The sequence below is a fragment of the Phycomyces blakesleeanus genome (genome assembly GCF_001638985.1).
Source record: "Phycomyces blakesleeanus NRRL 1555(-) unplaced genomic scaffold PHYBLscaffold_4, whole genome shotgun sequence".
Classification (NCBI taxonomy): domain Eukaryota; kingdom Fungi; phylum Mucoromycota; class Mucoromycetes; order Mucorales; family Phycomycetaceae; genus Phycomyces; species Phycomyces blakesleeanus.
Window position 1 is genome coordinate 416023 of NW_017265137.1, and position 15521 is coordinate 431543.

Sequence of the window (15521 nt, forward strand, 5' to 3'; positions counted from 1 at the left end):
CTAAAGCTAAAAACCAAAACCGGGTACCTATATATATATAAAAAGTCTAAGCATCAAAAGAATAATTAGACAAATAGATAAAAATTAGTACCTAAAATAAAAACGAAACTTTGGAGGTAAGAGAACAAAACAGAATAGAGCAGGGCATAGCGGGGTATATCAGGATAGTGTAGTGTAGGGCAGAGGAAGGGGGGCGACAAACCAAGGTAAGCCGGGTGTTATACTCATATTCATTTTGGCATTGATTTTATAGATGTATTCTTTGCATCTGGTGGGGTACAAAGCATATGCCAAACTGTAATTTGATGCTAAATTCATTCGCAACCAAGCATTACTATACTGCACTGCCCTGTCCTGTCCTGGGCTATACTAAATGGTTTCTCTTGTTATTATTTTTCTGTACCTTTTTATTTTATTTCTATAGATATATTATATATCAATTAACCTATATATCTGTCTATTTTACCACTTATTTCTCACTGTTAATAGACATACACCCACATAGAGTTGTTTCGATAATGAAGCTTGTTTAAAAAATGTGCTTTATGATTTCTTGTGTAAAAAAAATATAGGAAAGGGGGTAGGTGAAAAGGGGATGTGTGATTTGGATTTGGGAGAAAGGGGGGGGGGGGGGGGGAAACAAAAAAAAGTAAAGGTAAAGGGGATAAAGAAAGAGATAAAGAGTGAGATAGAGAGGGATTCTGTATGTTTCTATCTATCTCTCTGCCTGCTTGCCTGCTTGCCTGCTTGCTTGATTGCCTGCCTGCCTGTCTGTGTAATGTGTGTAATGTGTGTAATATATATATATATATATATATGTGTGTGTGTAAGATGAGTTCTGCTGTAATTCATCATCGTTATTATTGTTGTTTGTTCGTGTTCTTAGACTTGATGTCTTTTAAAGACTATCAAGACGTTGGAAAGATCTTCCTCCACGCGGCCTGTCATTGAGCTTTGGGTTGTTTTTGGCAAGAATACCTATAAAATACAATACAATTGATAATGATTACGTACATTATTATTATTATTATATATATTTAGTAATACATCCCATAATAACAATAAAGTAAAGTAAAAATTACCCTTGTCCATTGAGGCATGATCAAATTCACAGTTGTGCTTATCTGGGAAACGATGAGAATCACAAAACACATATTCACAACGGCACTTGTTACTCAGTTGTTTGGCCAGAGGAATCTACAGTCATTTGAAACAACAAACACACAGACATATAATATACATATACATATTAGTAAATAGATTGGTTTGCTTATTATTGTTATTGTTGTGATTATACTCATGACAATTGTCTTGATATCATTCATATGCACACTTTTGGACTTCTTTAAAGACACACATATCTCTTTCTTTTCTTTATATGCGTTTGTAGTGTGATGCTATAAGAGTGCGTGCGTCTACACTCTATACATACACATACAACACCAGCCAAAACAAACAAACAAACAAAGAAAGAAAGAAATTGATAAAATTCTGTATATATTGTTTTTACCTTGAGGCGACAAATGAAGCAACGTCCCTTTGACTTCTGGACCGGACTGGGTTCTTTTTCTTTTTCTTGTTCTGCACCTTCTTTGACTTTGACTGTATCTTTGGTCGTATCTTTGTCTGTGTCTGTGTCTTTGTCTTTGTCTTTTTCTTTGGCATCGGTGTTGGCTTTGGCTTTGTCTTTGTCTTTGTCTTTGGCTTCAACCGGTTTAGAAGTCGGTTCTGTTTCCTTTTCCTTTTTAGCTGGCAATGGAATAACTTCCGATGATCCCAACAAAGCATTCATCTCTTTGGCATTAGGCAATTCTACTTGACCTGTGTGGTTGATGTTGTTGATGTTGTTGATGTTGTTGATGTTTTTTTTTAAGGATATTGATTATTGATATTTATTATTGATATATAATAAATAAATAAATAAAAATATACAACAAATAAAGCATAGACATAAGTATGAATATAAAGGTAAAGGTAAAGGTAAAGGTAAAGATGTATTTATGTATGTATATACAATGTATAATATAAAATGAAACAAGAGGTAAATGAATAATAATAATAATAATTAGTTTTATTGTCCTTCTTTTCTCTTTTTCTTCTACTTTTGGTATCTTTTTAAAAAGAAAGCAATTGAGATTATCTAACCTTGCTTATTTTGTGCTTCTTGTTCTTTAAAGCATTTAGAGCACATCTGGTTGTAAATCTTGCTTCCATAGAAACCGCAGCCAGCTGTGCAAGGTGTAGGGCCATTGAGAGCATTGTTATCTTCCATCCTTGATGATTATATAATTTCTATTAAAAAAAAAAAAGATTTATTGATTGGTAATTTGTAATTTGTAATTTGTAATTTGTAATGAGATTGAGAATGTATATATATATATTATATAAAGAGGTAAGGAGATGTAAGTATACCCAAGACAAACAAAAAAAAAGAGAGAGAAAGGACAAGAGATATATTTATATATGAGAATGAAGCAAGATGAGTCAAAGTAAGTAAGTAAGAAAGAAAGAGAAAGAAAGAAAGAAAAAAAAAAGAAAATAAAAGATAACTAGACCATTTTAGATTCCACACCCTTTTCTAAAATGTCTTGACTGCTTTTGTCGTACAACGTCTGCAAGGAGTCAATAAATTGAATTGAATAAACAGTGAGTGAGTGATTTATCTTGATATTTGTAAATCCTTTGGTCAAGTAGGTGGAATGTATGGTAAGCTAAGAAATACATTTAGTAATGATGCCTTTTTACCTTTTGAGTTGTGAATAGTTGTTACTGTTTGTTCTTACTGCTGTAGTAAACTTATAGTAACCGTAACTGTAACTTATGTAACGGTAGCTGAAAATTGTAGCTGTGGTTCTAAAAGGAGGCAATATTAAGAATCTTTATTATATATTGTACAAATTTGGTGTGGACTAGGAATAGAAAAAAAAAAAGTAGTAGTATGTACAATTTTACTTTTATTTATTCATTCATTCATTCATTCATTCATTCATTTTATACACTATAACAGTTGATAATAAAATCAAATCAAATCAAATCAAATATAACATCCGATACGGGGGATCTGGTGCATTTGGTTATGAAACCTAGAAGGTCAAATAAAATATATAAAAAAAAATGCTAAATCAATTACTGGTATTATTGCTATTGAATTGATTAAATAAAATAAAAATAAAATGGTTCGCTGCATTATTCACACTACCTGTGACGTGATTGCTGCTAGCAATTAAGAAGTTTTTCTTTTTTTTTTATATTATAAAAATAAATTAAGATCAAGCATCAGTATCAGCGTCACTTCTTTAAAATTAATAGTGTAATAAATCAATAAACAATAATCAGCAATCTTTATTAAAGGGCGTTTTATTGATAAACTAACATAATTGCTATTAGCCATAACATATATTATATTATATTATATATAAAAATAATAATAATAATAATAAAAATGCTAATTCTTGGCAAAAGTATTTAAAGCATATTTTGTAGTATTATAAATATAAATTAGTATTGATATTCACTAGACAGACAGATATCTCAAAAAATAAAAAGCATACATGGCTTTTCTCCTTTGTGTTTGTGATTTTTTTTTTCGATATCAGATATTTAAATTAAAAATCACAAACACACAAAAATAATAAATCTATTATTAGAAGCAATTCGAAATAATTATCATTTAATATCATTTAAAACCACAGACACACTCAGTATAAGCACCGCTCGCAAAAAAAGCGCAATTATGCGTATCCTTCTATTTTCAAAAGTACGATAACCCAGAAGTCTAGGATTTAATAGGAGATTACTTTTTTAAAATACGTATTTTACATTCAACTTGGTATTTAAGTGGCGATACAACAAATATGCATTCTTGTGTAATTCTAAACGCAAGAAATATGTTATTATTATTTAGCATTAAAAAAAAATTAAAAAAATTATTTTATTAGGATTTCAATATACCCAAAGAATTGTTAATATTATTAAAAACCAATAAACATTATACATTTAATATTAATTATTATCATTTTTTTTACTTTTAAAAAGCTATATATATATACAATATTCATTTGACCACCCCCTGATATTAGACCACGCGTTATCTGGTGGGAAAATAAATTTCTTTCATTCATATTCATTTTTAACGGAGATTTAATTTCCAGTGATTGTTTTATACATTTTTCTTGGTCGATGCGATTTAATGGACAAATGAAGTGGAAAATTAAGAAATCCTTAAAATTTCCATGTCATTTGTCCGTTAAGCATTTCTTCAAAAATCAAGCCTATTCTCTCTCTCTCTCTTTTTTTTCAAAAACAAGGGATGGGATATCCAGGAATGTCTATTGTGTATGTAATTAATTTATTTAAAAATATATAAAGATTACTCGCATACTTTATTAGAAACAATAGATATATGTGTATACTTGATAGCAAATTTTGTAGATTGAACTGTTACTAATATCATATAAATCAGTACTTCTTTATATATTTTTATTAATTTTGATCAATAAAATATCATGCATTTGTTAAACCAATTATAAGAAGAATAGAGATACCTAAAAGAGACACAAAACTCCCATATTTAGAATATCTGATTGGATTAGATGCAAAAATAATCTGAAATCCCGTAAGTCGTATTTGGCAGAAAGTTAAAACTAATAGGCTAAAAAAAAAAAAAAAAAAAAAAAGTTACATTCGATTGGCTGCACAAGTTACGTGATCGATCTTTTAAATTCTGATTTTTAAATAGCAGAAGTTACGAGTCGGAATTATAAATCCTACCATTTCTTACAGTGAGAATCCAATGAATGATTAAATCTTCATTTGTCACAAATTGTCACAAGTAAGGAATCTGGTACAGTGTGTAACCCAAGGTTTTCTTATACTTTCTTTTTTTTTCTTTTCTTTTTCTGACTGTACACCCTTATATACACCCAAGTCCCTATTTACTTTATTGTTTGTAAGTCAAACAATATGACAAGATGACAAAATAATTGGTAACTAACCTATAAAGATAATAGAAATAAAATAAATAATAATAATAATAAAAAAAGAGTCCAACTGTAAATACAAACATAAAGTGAAAAAATAAAATAAAATAAAAACGACTCTAATTGAAACACTCTTTTTCAAAAATAAAATAAAATATAAGCTTTAAAGATATGTTCAATGTAATAGTGTAATATTTGCTTTGCTGCGGATTGAACATAAATATGAATATCTCCTTTATAAAAAAAAAAAAAGAAAAGAGGAATTGATTGCCAAGCTTAAGATATTGTATTGAGATTATAGATGTATATAGAAATACATATTAGATTGCAAGGGTAGAAGATAATTTTATCTGGTGCAAGAAGCACGCCACAATAATACCATCAGCTAATTCCAGAGTGCCAATTAATTTTCTTACTAAGAATTTTATTTTATATAATTTATATTCTAATAATAATAGAAAAAAAAAAGGAGGGGGTTTGAACGAATAAGAAATTAACATTCTGATTCTAAATGGATTTTGTGATTTCCAAACCATAGGAAAAAAAATAAAAAAAAAAAAGGGTTATGGTGACTCACACAAGCTAAGAGAAAAGCATCATAATGGATAATTTTTATTGCTTTTCCGATTCGTTCCCTATTTTTTATTTTAATTTTTTTGTTTGCTTGCTCGCTCACTCGCTTGTTTGCTTGCTTACCTGTTTTCTTTCCCTTTCTCTTTCTTCTAGTCTCTTGCCTGCACCTATCAATCTACATCTAAAAAAAAATTTCCTTCTTCTTCTAAAGACCAATAGCAAAAAACGAACTCCTTTTATCTTTGTACCTTTTCCATATCTTACTTAACAACCTTCTTTTTTCTTTTTTTTTTCTTTTTATTTCTTATTTTATACTTCTTCCCTCTCCCATATTTGTACATGTTTTCCATTATCGCCTAAAAATACTCTTGGCTTCATTGCCAAAATATTCCGTAAAAAGTAAATAATAATAATAATAATTCAATTCACTCTTTCAAAATCTATATATCTTTTTATAATTTTTATTTTCTTATTATTTTTACGCAGTAAAAAAAAAAGAAAAGAAAAGAAAAGAAAAAAAAATACAAAAACGCACAGCAAAACGCACAGCAAAAAAATCCCATTTGTAGTATTAGTTCCGACCCTAAATATATACATACATATATTTATATATAATATTGTATTATATAAATATAAAAGAACACCAATCCGCACCCCCCATTACAACCAAGTCCACTAAATACACCTTAAATTTTGAACTACACGATCCCTTTCACAAAACCGCTCACCCACACACAAACACATACGCACACTTTCTCTTTCTTACTCACACCCCCCAAAGATACACAAATGACTCTTTTTACATCAGCTGCGCAAGCAGTCACACTTGCTACGAGTGTTGCTGCGCATCCTATTGGTGCGAACCATTCCCATAAATACCCTTCCAACCCTCTCTTGGTTTCACTCTTGATCAACCACACCACCACGACTATGCTTCCTACTCCTGAACCTACCCATAGTGACAAACGTGTGCTTGATCAACAAACCCCATATCCCATTCAACAACAACAACAGCCTCTTCATCATCAACATTATCATGACCAGTATCAGTGCCAGCAACAACAACAACAGCAGCAGCAGCAGCAGCAGCAGGAGTATCAACAGTATCAAGCCAAAAACAACAGTATCATGAACAACCAGCAATATCCTCAGCAACAGCAGCAAGAGCAGCCGAAGCAGACCCAACCCCAAACCCAACAGCAGAAGCAACAATATCAGGAACAATATCATGAACACCAACGTATCTACGTCAACGCTCTTGTCGGTAAGCATCAACTAGCCACACAATAATACAACCCACAACCTACACCTGAAAAATTACAAACACACACACACACACACACACACACACACATACAAGAGAAGCACTGCATCATTGTCCATATCTCCATGCCTTTGTCTTTGTGTATGTGTGTGTGTGTGTGTGTATATATGTGCGTTATCTATAATGAGTATGGTTATGGTTATATATTTTTCTTTATCGCACCCTAAAGAACAATACAATTAAATAATTATACATATAATTTTAAAGTACTTAATATATTTAAATGAATGAATGAATGAATGAATGAAAATAATAATAATAATCACCTTGTCTTGATTTCTATTTGTAGACGTGACTGTTCAGGCAATTGCCTCAATTTGGCCCAATGCTATTCGTACCCCCTCAACTGGGGCTGCTCATCGCCCTATCGCAAACCTTAATACCTTCCTCCACCATATCCTCAAACATTCTCGTACCACCCACTCTACCCTGCAACTTGCAATCTTTTACCTGTTCAGAGTACGTCCCAGAGTTCACGCCAGACACGAAAGCGACGATGTCTACATGGCCTGTGGCAGACGCATGTTTTTAGCTTCTCTTATTTGCGCACACAAGTTCCTTCACGACAAGACCTACAAAAACTCTGCATGGAGCAAAGTTAGCGGTCTGGCCGTGCACGAGATCAATCACGCCGAACAAGTGATGCTCCAGCTTTTGGACTATCGTCTTTATGTTAAGAAAGACACCTACGACCAGTGGATGGACATGCTCCAGAATCATCTCAAGATGCAGCCATTGTCATCGACCAACCAAAAGAAATGTGCACCTACAACCACCACTACGACAACGACGACGACAACAACAACAAATATCAAGACCAAGAACGGACATGTCTCTGGATCGGCAATTGTTGGACTCTCACCCAATTCCTTGTCGCTAGCAACACCTACCTACACCCCAACCCAATCTCCCGAACAAGAAGCAGCCTTGAATTGTCTTGGCCTCGGTCTCGGTCTTGGCCTTGGACTTGGACTCAACAAAACAGCTGCAATTGCTGCCAGTGAGCCCACTTCATTCCATCATGGTATGGCCACTCCAGTTGAGACCAATGCATCAGTTTGTGGTGCAATTTCCAACATTTCTTCATCGTGTCCTACCACTGGTACCAGTGGTCTTCCTTCTCCTCCTGAACCTACTCTTAAGCGAAAGCTTCAAGATACCGACGATCTTCACCATCACCATCAGTCCAGTATTCCCACCATCAAAAGACGTATCCGTGTTTAAACATTTTGTCTATCCTACTTTCTTTATTGTATAGTGACGTACCTCTTTTTTTTTCCTTTCTTTATTTCTTTATTTGTCTATCTATCTGATTTAATTTTTTTTTCAAAAAGATTTCTCTTGCTTCTTTTTTGTGTTGCTTTAAAGAAGTACAAAAAGATGTTTAAAGAAGTCTTTTTATATAAAAAAAATCAAAAAAAAGATGAATGGATAAAAAAACAAAAAAAAACTAAAAAAAAAAGGTGCTCTTTTTTTTTATTATTATTATTTCTTTCTGTTCATTTCTTTCTATATTTTATATCAAATCTCCCTCTCTCTCTCACACACACACATAATATATACATATATTCCTCCTCTATTGTATTTTTATTCTACTCTTTTATATTTTCTATTTCTATTAGGTAATACTACTTACTACTACTACTACTATTATTCCTCCTCCTCATTTGTTCCTTACTCCTTACTTCTTGCTTCTTGTTCATTATTTCTTTAACAAACCCCTCTCATGCTTCTTCTTTGCATTGCTATCTTTTATTTTCTTAAAATATATCTTTATACAAGAAGAATCTTTTCCAAAAAAAAATAATGATCTTTGGTTAACAGGCGGTATTTATTTATTTTTTTATCATAAAAAAAAAGAAAGAAAGAAAGAAAGAAAGTAGGAAAAAGAACAAAAAAAAATCATATAATCAAATTCTATTCAAAAACACAAACTACATTCATTCATTCATTCATTCATTCATTCCTTTATGTCCTTCTTTTTTCTTAAAAAAATTATATATACACATAATAGATATATAGATATATACATACTTCTTCTTTTCTTCTTCTTTATATAAAATTCTTATGATTCTTATTTAAAGCCATTGTTATAACGATAATGAAAATCATAATCATAATCATAACCATACCAATTATTTCAAATAATTATAACTTTATTTATATAGCTATGAAAAAAAAAAGAATGTATATATCTATATATCTACATATATATTGTATGAATGTATGCCTTTATTACCCCTCCTTTTCTTTACCTCTTTACCATTACTACTATAATTATATAGAAAGAACTACCCCCCAAAAAAAACCAAAAAAAAAAAAGTTAATATAGAAAAATGAAATGAAAGAGCACCTTTTTTTTTTCTTCTTCTTCTTATAATAATATCAATTAACAAATAATGAATAAAAAAATAAATAAAAAAAGCTTAATGAGTACATTTTTCGGTTTTTGACAGCTCCAATACAAATAATAAAATAGATAAACGAATGGCCGGATAGAATTACAGAAAGAAATGCAGAAATGCAGAAAGACAAAATATTAAGGTAATCTATAGTGGGGGGGAGGAAGCGATATAGCTTAAAATTTTTTATATATATTTTTTTTTCTTATTGTTCAAACGTAGATCTCACTTATCTCTTCTGTGTATTATGTGTGTCTATAAGACTTTTTTATACACTGGCATTTAAAATAGGAAAAGATTTCCAAATTAGGCAGCCGATACCACAAAGCATCTTTCGAGACAGTGATTGTCATGTCTTATTATTGTTATTATTATTTTAAGCCACAAATCTCTCTCTCTCTTACATAGTATAATTATTATTATTTTTTTTTGTTTTTTTTTTTTTGCTTTATAAGAAATGCTTTATATTGTAGGATTAGGTTTATCTGACGAGACAGATATCACTGTCAAGGGTCTTCAGGCCGTCAAAGGCAGTGAACGTATCTATCTCGAAGCATACACCTCTATTCTGACTGTTGGAAAGGAAAAATTGGTAGGATCAACAAGAAACCTATACATCTATTATTTGAATTGTTTTTCCTTTTTTCTTTCTTTCTTATTTTCTACTTAACTACATACAATATTCTTTCTTTCTTTTTAAAGGAAGCTTACTATGGAAAAGAAGTCGTTATTGCTGATCGTGAGATGGTTGAAACCGAAAGTGATGCCATTCTTGCCAATGCAGACAAAATCAACGTCAGTTTTTTGGTAGTTGGTGATCCCTATGGGTGAGTTTCTTTTTCTTTGTGTAGGTAACAATAATACTAATATATATATTTGGTTTTGTTTAGTGCTACTACACATACTGATCTTGTCATTCGTGCTCGTGAGATGAACATTCCTGTTCAGGTGATCCACAACGCTTCTATTATGAATGCCGTTGGTGCTTGTGGACTCCAGCTTTACAACTTTGGTCAGACAATTTCAATCGTCTTTTTCACTGACACCTGGCGCCCCGACAGTTTCTATGACCGCATTATTGAGAACCACAACATTGGATTGCACACCCTGTGCCTTTTGGGTAATATATAAATATATTAATTATTAATTATTAATTTTTTTTTAATCTATATGTATTATAGATATCAAGGTCAAGGAACAGAGTATCGAAAATATGGCAAGGTAAATTATCTTTTTCTATTTTTTTTAATGTATATATGTAATATTCAATAAGTAGATATGTAGATATGTAGATAATAGTCAGCCAATCAGCTAGCTTAGAATAAAGAATGTGAATATGAATATGAATAAATAAATAAATAAATAAATAATAAAACATATATAAATCTATCTATCTTTGTATGAATGAATGAATGTATAAATGAATGAATCAATGAATGAATGTATGTATTTAATTATATATATATATAAACTATATATATATATATAAAAAGAGGTCGTAAAATCTATGAACCCCCACGTTACATGACTGTAAACCAGGCTGTTGAGCAATTGCTTGAAATTGAGGAGAACCGTAAACAGGGTATCTGTACTCCTGAATCATTGGCCATTGGTTGCGCAAGAATTGGTACCTCTACCGAACAGATTGTGGCTGGTTCATTGAGTGAATTGCTCGAGGTTGATTTCGGGGGTCCCCTTCATTCCCTTGTCCTGGTTGGCAGCAAGATGCACCACATGGAAGCAGATTTCATCCGTGCCTACGCAGTCAATGTTGAATCCTTTGATGCCTTGGTCAAAAAGCAATACAAATTTTAAACAATACATATAAATAAATAAAATTTTGTATTCTATATTCTTTTTGATTGTCCGCTGGGCCCCGTGAGAAAAAAAGTCCAATTTCGTGCAACGTTAATATTATTTTATTTTATTTTTAAAAAAAAAAAGGTGGCGGCGCAGTTAAACTTTTTATATATATATATTTTTTTTTTGTGTTGCTCATTTTTGACTGTATATAATATGTAAGTAGTGTAACAAATGGAGATGTGGTCCAGAGTGAATAAAAGAATATTTTCTTCAAATAACATAATTCTACAAAGTACAATTTTTGGAGTAGATAATTTTGTACCTAATTTAATGAGTCATATTTCTTTTTGAACTTTTTTTATTTTATTTATTTAAGGCTCAATAAATGAAAGAAAAATAGATTTCTTTGGTTTGAATCACCAATCATTCGAGTAACCGAATTCTTACGTATACCTTTCCAATCCTATATTCGTTCCGCGCACTTTATAAAAACTTGCTCTTCCTCTCTTCAATTATTATTACCATCCTTGGACTTTAAAATCCATAGCAACAATACTCCGCCCAACCTAACAACACACGCGTGCATCCCATATTCATACACATATCCATGCATATAAATTATAGAATACGCGTAATAGAAAGTTACCTTTATTTTCTTCTTGGTCAAGCATTTCTTGGATTTCCCCATTTTATTCTTTAAATAAATAAATTATATAATATATGTAGGAACATTATTGTATGCTATGTTATGCTATGCTACACCACATCATAACACAAACTATCCAAGTCATCCATATATGTACATGTCTAACCAAGAAATCAACCGAACACAGTAGGAATTGTATAGAATTTGTTCTATATCTAATACATAAAATTCTATTGGAAGAAATAAATAGAATTCGTAAGATAAAGAATTATAGAGAACATTCTCGAGATTTTTTTCTTTTTATTATTATTATTATTTTCTTGATTTGGTTCGGTTCGGTTTTTGGCTCATCTTCAACAAAGTAAAGAAAAATACATAGTAGGTATATGCCAAGTATATCCGAATAAAGATCTCAAGAAAGCAAAAACAAATAAAATAAAATGAACCAATTTAGCTTTTTATTTGGTTTTCTTTTTCTATATTTGTTTGTATTTGTTTTATGAAGGGTGTGATTTACCCGTCTACCGAGTATTATTTGAAGGCTCTGAAGAATAATACAAAGCGAATATTAAGACTAGTAACATATTATCATTAGGTCCAATACGTGAAGAGATCTCCATTCGTACACCACCCCCAAAAATAAAATCAAAAAATAAATTCAAAGACTTACTTTTTTGTTGTTGTTGTTGCTTAATTATTAATTGGTTTGTAATCAAAACCTTTGCTTACAAAACAATACTAGAGATAATTAGGTTTCCTAATTAAAGTATATAGATCGACTAGGATAGAGATTTGTTCTTGTTTTGAATATTAATTCCTTATTATCATCACCATTGTTATTATTTAAAGTATTAGAAGAATTGAGGTCATAAATAAGAAAGGTGATTATAGCCAGTAAGGGGGTGTTCAGAATAACCTCTAAAAGCTATGTAATTTATTTTGATCTTTTTTTTTTTCGAAAAAATAAAAATAAAACATATACACACAAAAAGGATATCTGAACTTTAAATGATTGGTCAATATTTAATGCTATTTCTTTCGGTAGTTGGAATTTTCCATTTACAGACTATAAGGAAATAAAAATAAAATAAAAGCCAATAAATAAACCAAATCATCAATTGTACTGGATGATTACATTTTCCACATTTCCAGACCTTCTCTCTCTTTTTTTCTTTTATTCTTTTTTGATATAAAAATTATGTGCAGATATATAAATAATATTACAAAAGAAGTAGGAAACCAAAGCCATTCGAGTGTAACAGCTCGTACCATAATGGAATAGAGAAAGAGATATCTAGATAGGATTTCAAAGATGGATTTTGATTTGGTTTGATTTCAAAGATGGTCTTGATAGATGTATAATTTTCTTTTTTTAACATATACGTAATTTTTGTGTACAATTTTTTTTTATTTATTTATTTCATCTCTTTTTCACTTTCTATATCCATCTCTTACTCTCACACACTGTTGCTTATATCTAAAAATAGAATACAAAGAGTATGACTTTATATTAAGCAATTTCCTAAAAAGGAGAATGTTACCGGGAGTTTGAAAGTCGAGAAAAAGTTAAAAAATAAGAAATAAATTAATTAAAAGAAAAGAAAAAAAAAAAAAAAGACTGCGGAAATTATTGTATTTTTTTTTTATTTTATATTTTATGGACTCCTCAAGGGGTGTGCAAAAGCCAAAGAGGTGGATTTAATGTGTCTCCCTTTATATTATATTATATTTTAGTATATTTAATAAATAAAGAAGAAGACAAAGTTGTCCAATAGATTCTATACGATATTATCTTTGTAACAATCTAATTAGAAGCACAGCAGTAGTTTATATTAAGATTCTTTACAATATCATTATAAACCAAAATGTCTTTGTACCTGAATCTAATAGACACAGACAGACCAAAATACAAGTAAAAGATACACATGTGTGCGCGTGTGTACGTGTGCGTAAGTTAACATTGTTGTTATTTTCTTCTTCTTAAAACATGTAACTGCTGAGTAGCATCATATCATTTACGTCTAGTGATTGGTGTTATTATTAATGATTTAATATTCATGTCTTGTTACTCTTTTATAAAAACCAGTGCACACAACACCTGTGCCTTTCTTCTTTAATATGATATACATATATCATACACATACAAATAGAGTATAAAGGCACAATGTATTGCGTAAGTTGTATGAGTTGCGTATTTATATTACTTTAAAACTCATTCCTGTTGGTTGCGTAGTCGTCTTGATAAGCACGATACATGTTTAATGGGGGGATCTAAGTGCCTTTAGTTTATACTATAGAGTATATGGTATATAGTAGATGAAGGTCTTTATTTCTTTATAGATATATAGATGTACTTTTATTAGCATTTTGTTATTTATCGGTACTGTAATACTATCATACAAAATACGCACCCTGGTTGTTAAAATGTGTCAGAATAATCAAAAGCAGGAATGTGAAACAATCATGGAAAACATACTTTGTAATCTATACATATTTATACATTACAATGATGATAAAAGACTCGTTTGCTTATTGACCATGTCTACCTTTAGGAGTCCAATGTGTTTGACAATCAACGCTTACTTCATCTTTCTCCTATATAATGTACATGAACACAATTTGAATAATAAAAAGAAGAAAGTTCAACCGTATTGTAAATGGTCCAGGTTAGACAACTGATTGGTGCAACCGTATTTCACATAAAAAGAAAAGCACAATACAAAAACCAAAAAAAAAAAAAACAGTAGATAAGAGTTGGAAGAAAGAATTAAAAAAGAGAGAGAGCGAAGAAGAAGAAGTATTAGTAATAGGCGGGAATGTCTATAACTACAGAATTCTTCTCTAAAGAGAATGTAACTTGTGTATGTGTGTATCATCAATAGTCAATACCCATACCTATACTCATGCCTAAATCCGTATTCATACCAATACCCCACAATTATCATCGCAATTGTTAACCAAAAGCAAAAGATTCCGTGCTGTGTTTGTATAAGGAAGTCCCGGAGAAAAGAGTCAGTGCGAGCCTGGTTGAACAAGACGAGCCACAAATCAAAGCACAATTATAGCATTGTCGAGGTAACCAAAGATATATATATATATATATATATATATATAAAATAATAATAATAACGAGGATCGTGCTTATGAACCCATGCTCAGTCCTTTCTCTTTATGTATTATTATTTATCAACATGTTATTACAAACACACGACTAATCTTGGCAGCTGAGCAAAGAATATACTTGAAGAAAGACAATATACAAATTATTAATCATTGCATTTAAACAAAGCAGTTCATGTGTCTATAGCATTCAAGAAGTATGTAGAAAAGACGTTTTTAGGAGCCATTTTTTTTTGAAGAACCTATATATACATATATATACATATATGTATATTATTCAGCCAAGTGATACATTGGACTCTATTAATACTCGTAATAAACTTAAGAATGTACACAACCTCAATAGTTACTGACTGACTAACTGGCTGACTTGGTCAATCAAATGCATAAAGTAGAACTTGTTGAATTACTTGGGATGAGTTGGGGGTTTTCTTGCTCTCTATCCAATCAAAATTAATGGAGGAAAAAGAGGAATAGAAAGATGAAGGGCATGGGGAGCTTTCCTTTTTTTTTTTAAATATATATATATATATATCTCTAGTGTCCATTGAGTCCTCAATCCTCCTGACGCTGCTGCGGCTACTAATGACTTTCTTGATAATGACATTAATATTAATGTCAGAGTTTTGGTTTTGTTCTCGTCAATGTTGTAAAACAAAACCAATTTCTTTGTT

The 15521-nt window shown here is 30.8% G+C and overlaps 3 protein-coding genes across 3 annotated transcripts; 2 read left to right on the top strand and 1 right to left on the bottom strand.

Moving 5' to 3' along the window:
* Window positions 1–802: 802 nt before the first annotated feature.
* Window positions 803–2494, bottom strand: PHYBLDRAFT_179827 (zinc finger, A20-type transcription factor). The gene is made up of 5 exons (XM_018438216.1): window positions 2413–2494; window positions 2146–2292; window positions 1511–1821; window positions 1083–1197; window positions 803–978 (listed from the first exon to the last, which is right to left on the bottom strand). Exons 2-5 carry the CDS (start codon window positions 2270–2272, stop codon window positions 899–901), a joined length of 633 nt encoding a protein of 210 aa, XP_018295397.1. The 5' UTR covers window positions 2273–2292; window positions 2413–2494; the 3' UTR covers window positions 803–898.
* Window positions 2495–6680: 4186 nt separating this feature from the next.
* On the top strand, window positions 6681–8671 carry PHYBLDRAFT_185470 (cyclin; the record flags this gene model as incomplete). Its single annotated transcript, XM_018439080.1, has 2 exons — window positions 6681–6816; window positions 7166–8671. The coding sequence occupies 2 exons, from the start codon at window positions 6681–6683 to the stop codon at window positions 8098–8100; spliced, it is 1071 nt and encodes a 356-aa protein (XP_018295398.1). The 3' UTR covers window positions 8101–8671.
* A 1064-nt stretch (window positions 8672–9735) lies between these two features.
* PHYBLDRAFT_131104 (hypothetical protein) lies at window positions 9736–11135 on the top strand (the record flags this gene model as incomplete). The annotated part of the gene is made up of 5 exons (XM_018429403.1): window positions 9736–9870; window positions 9981–10105; window positions 10169–10398; window positions 10460–10499; window positions 10772–11135. 5 exons carry the CDS (start codon window positions 9736–9738, stop codon window positions 11091–11093), a joined length of 852 nt encoding a protein of 283 aa, XP_018295399.1. The 3' UTR covers window positions 11094–11135.
* Between the last annotated feature and the right edge of the window lie 4386 nt (window positions 11136–15521).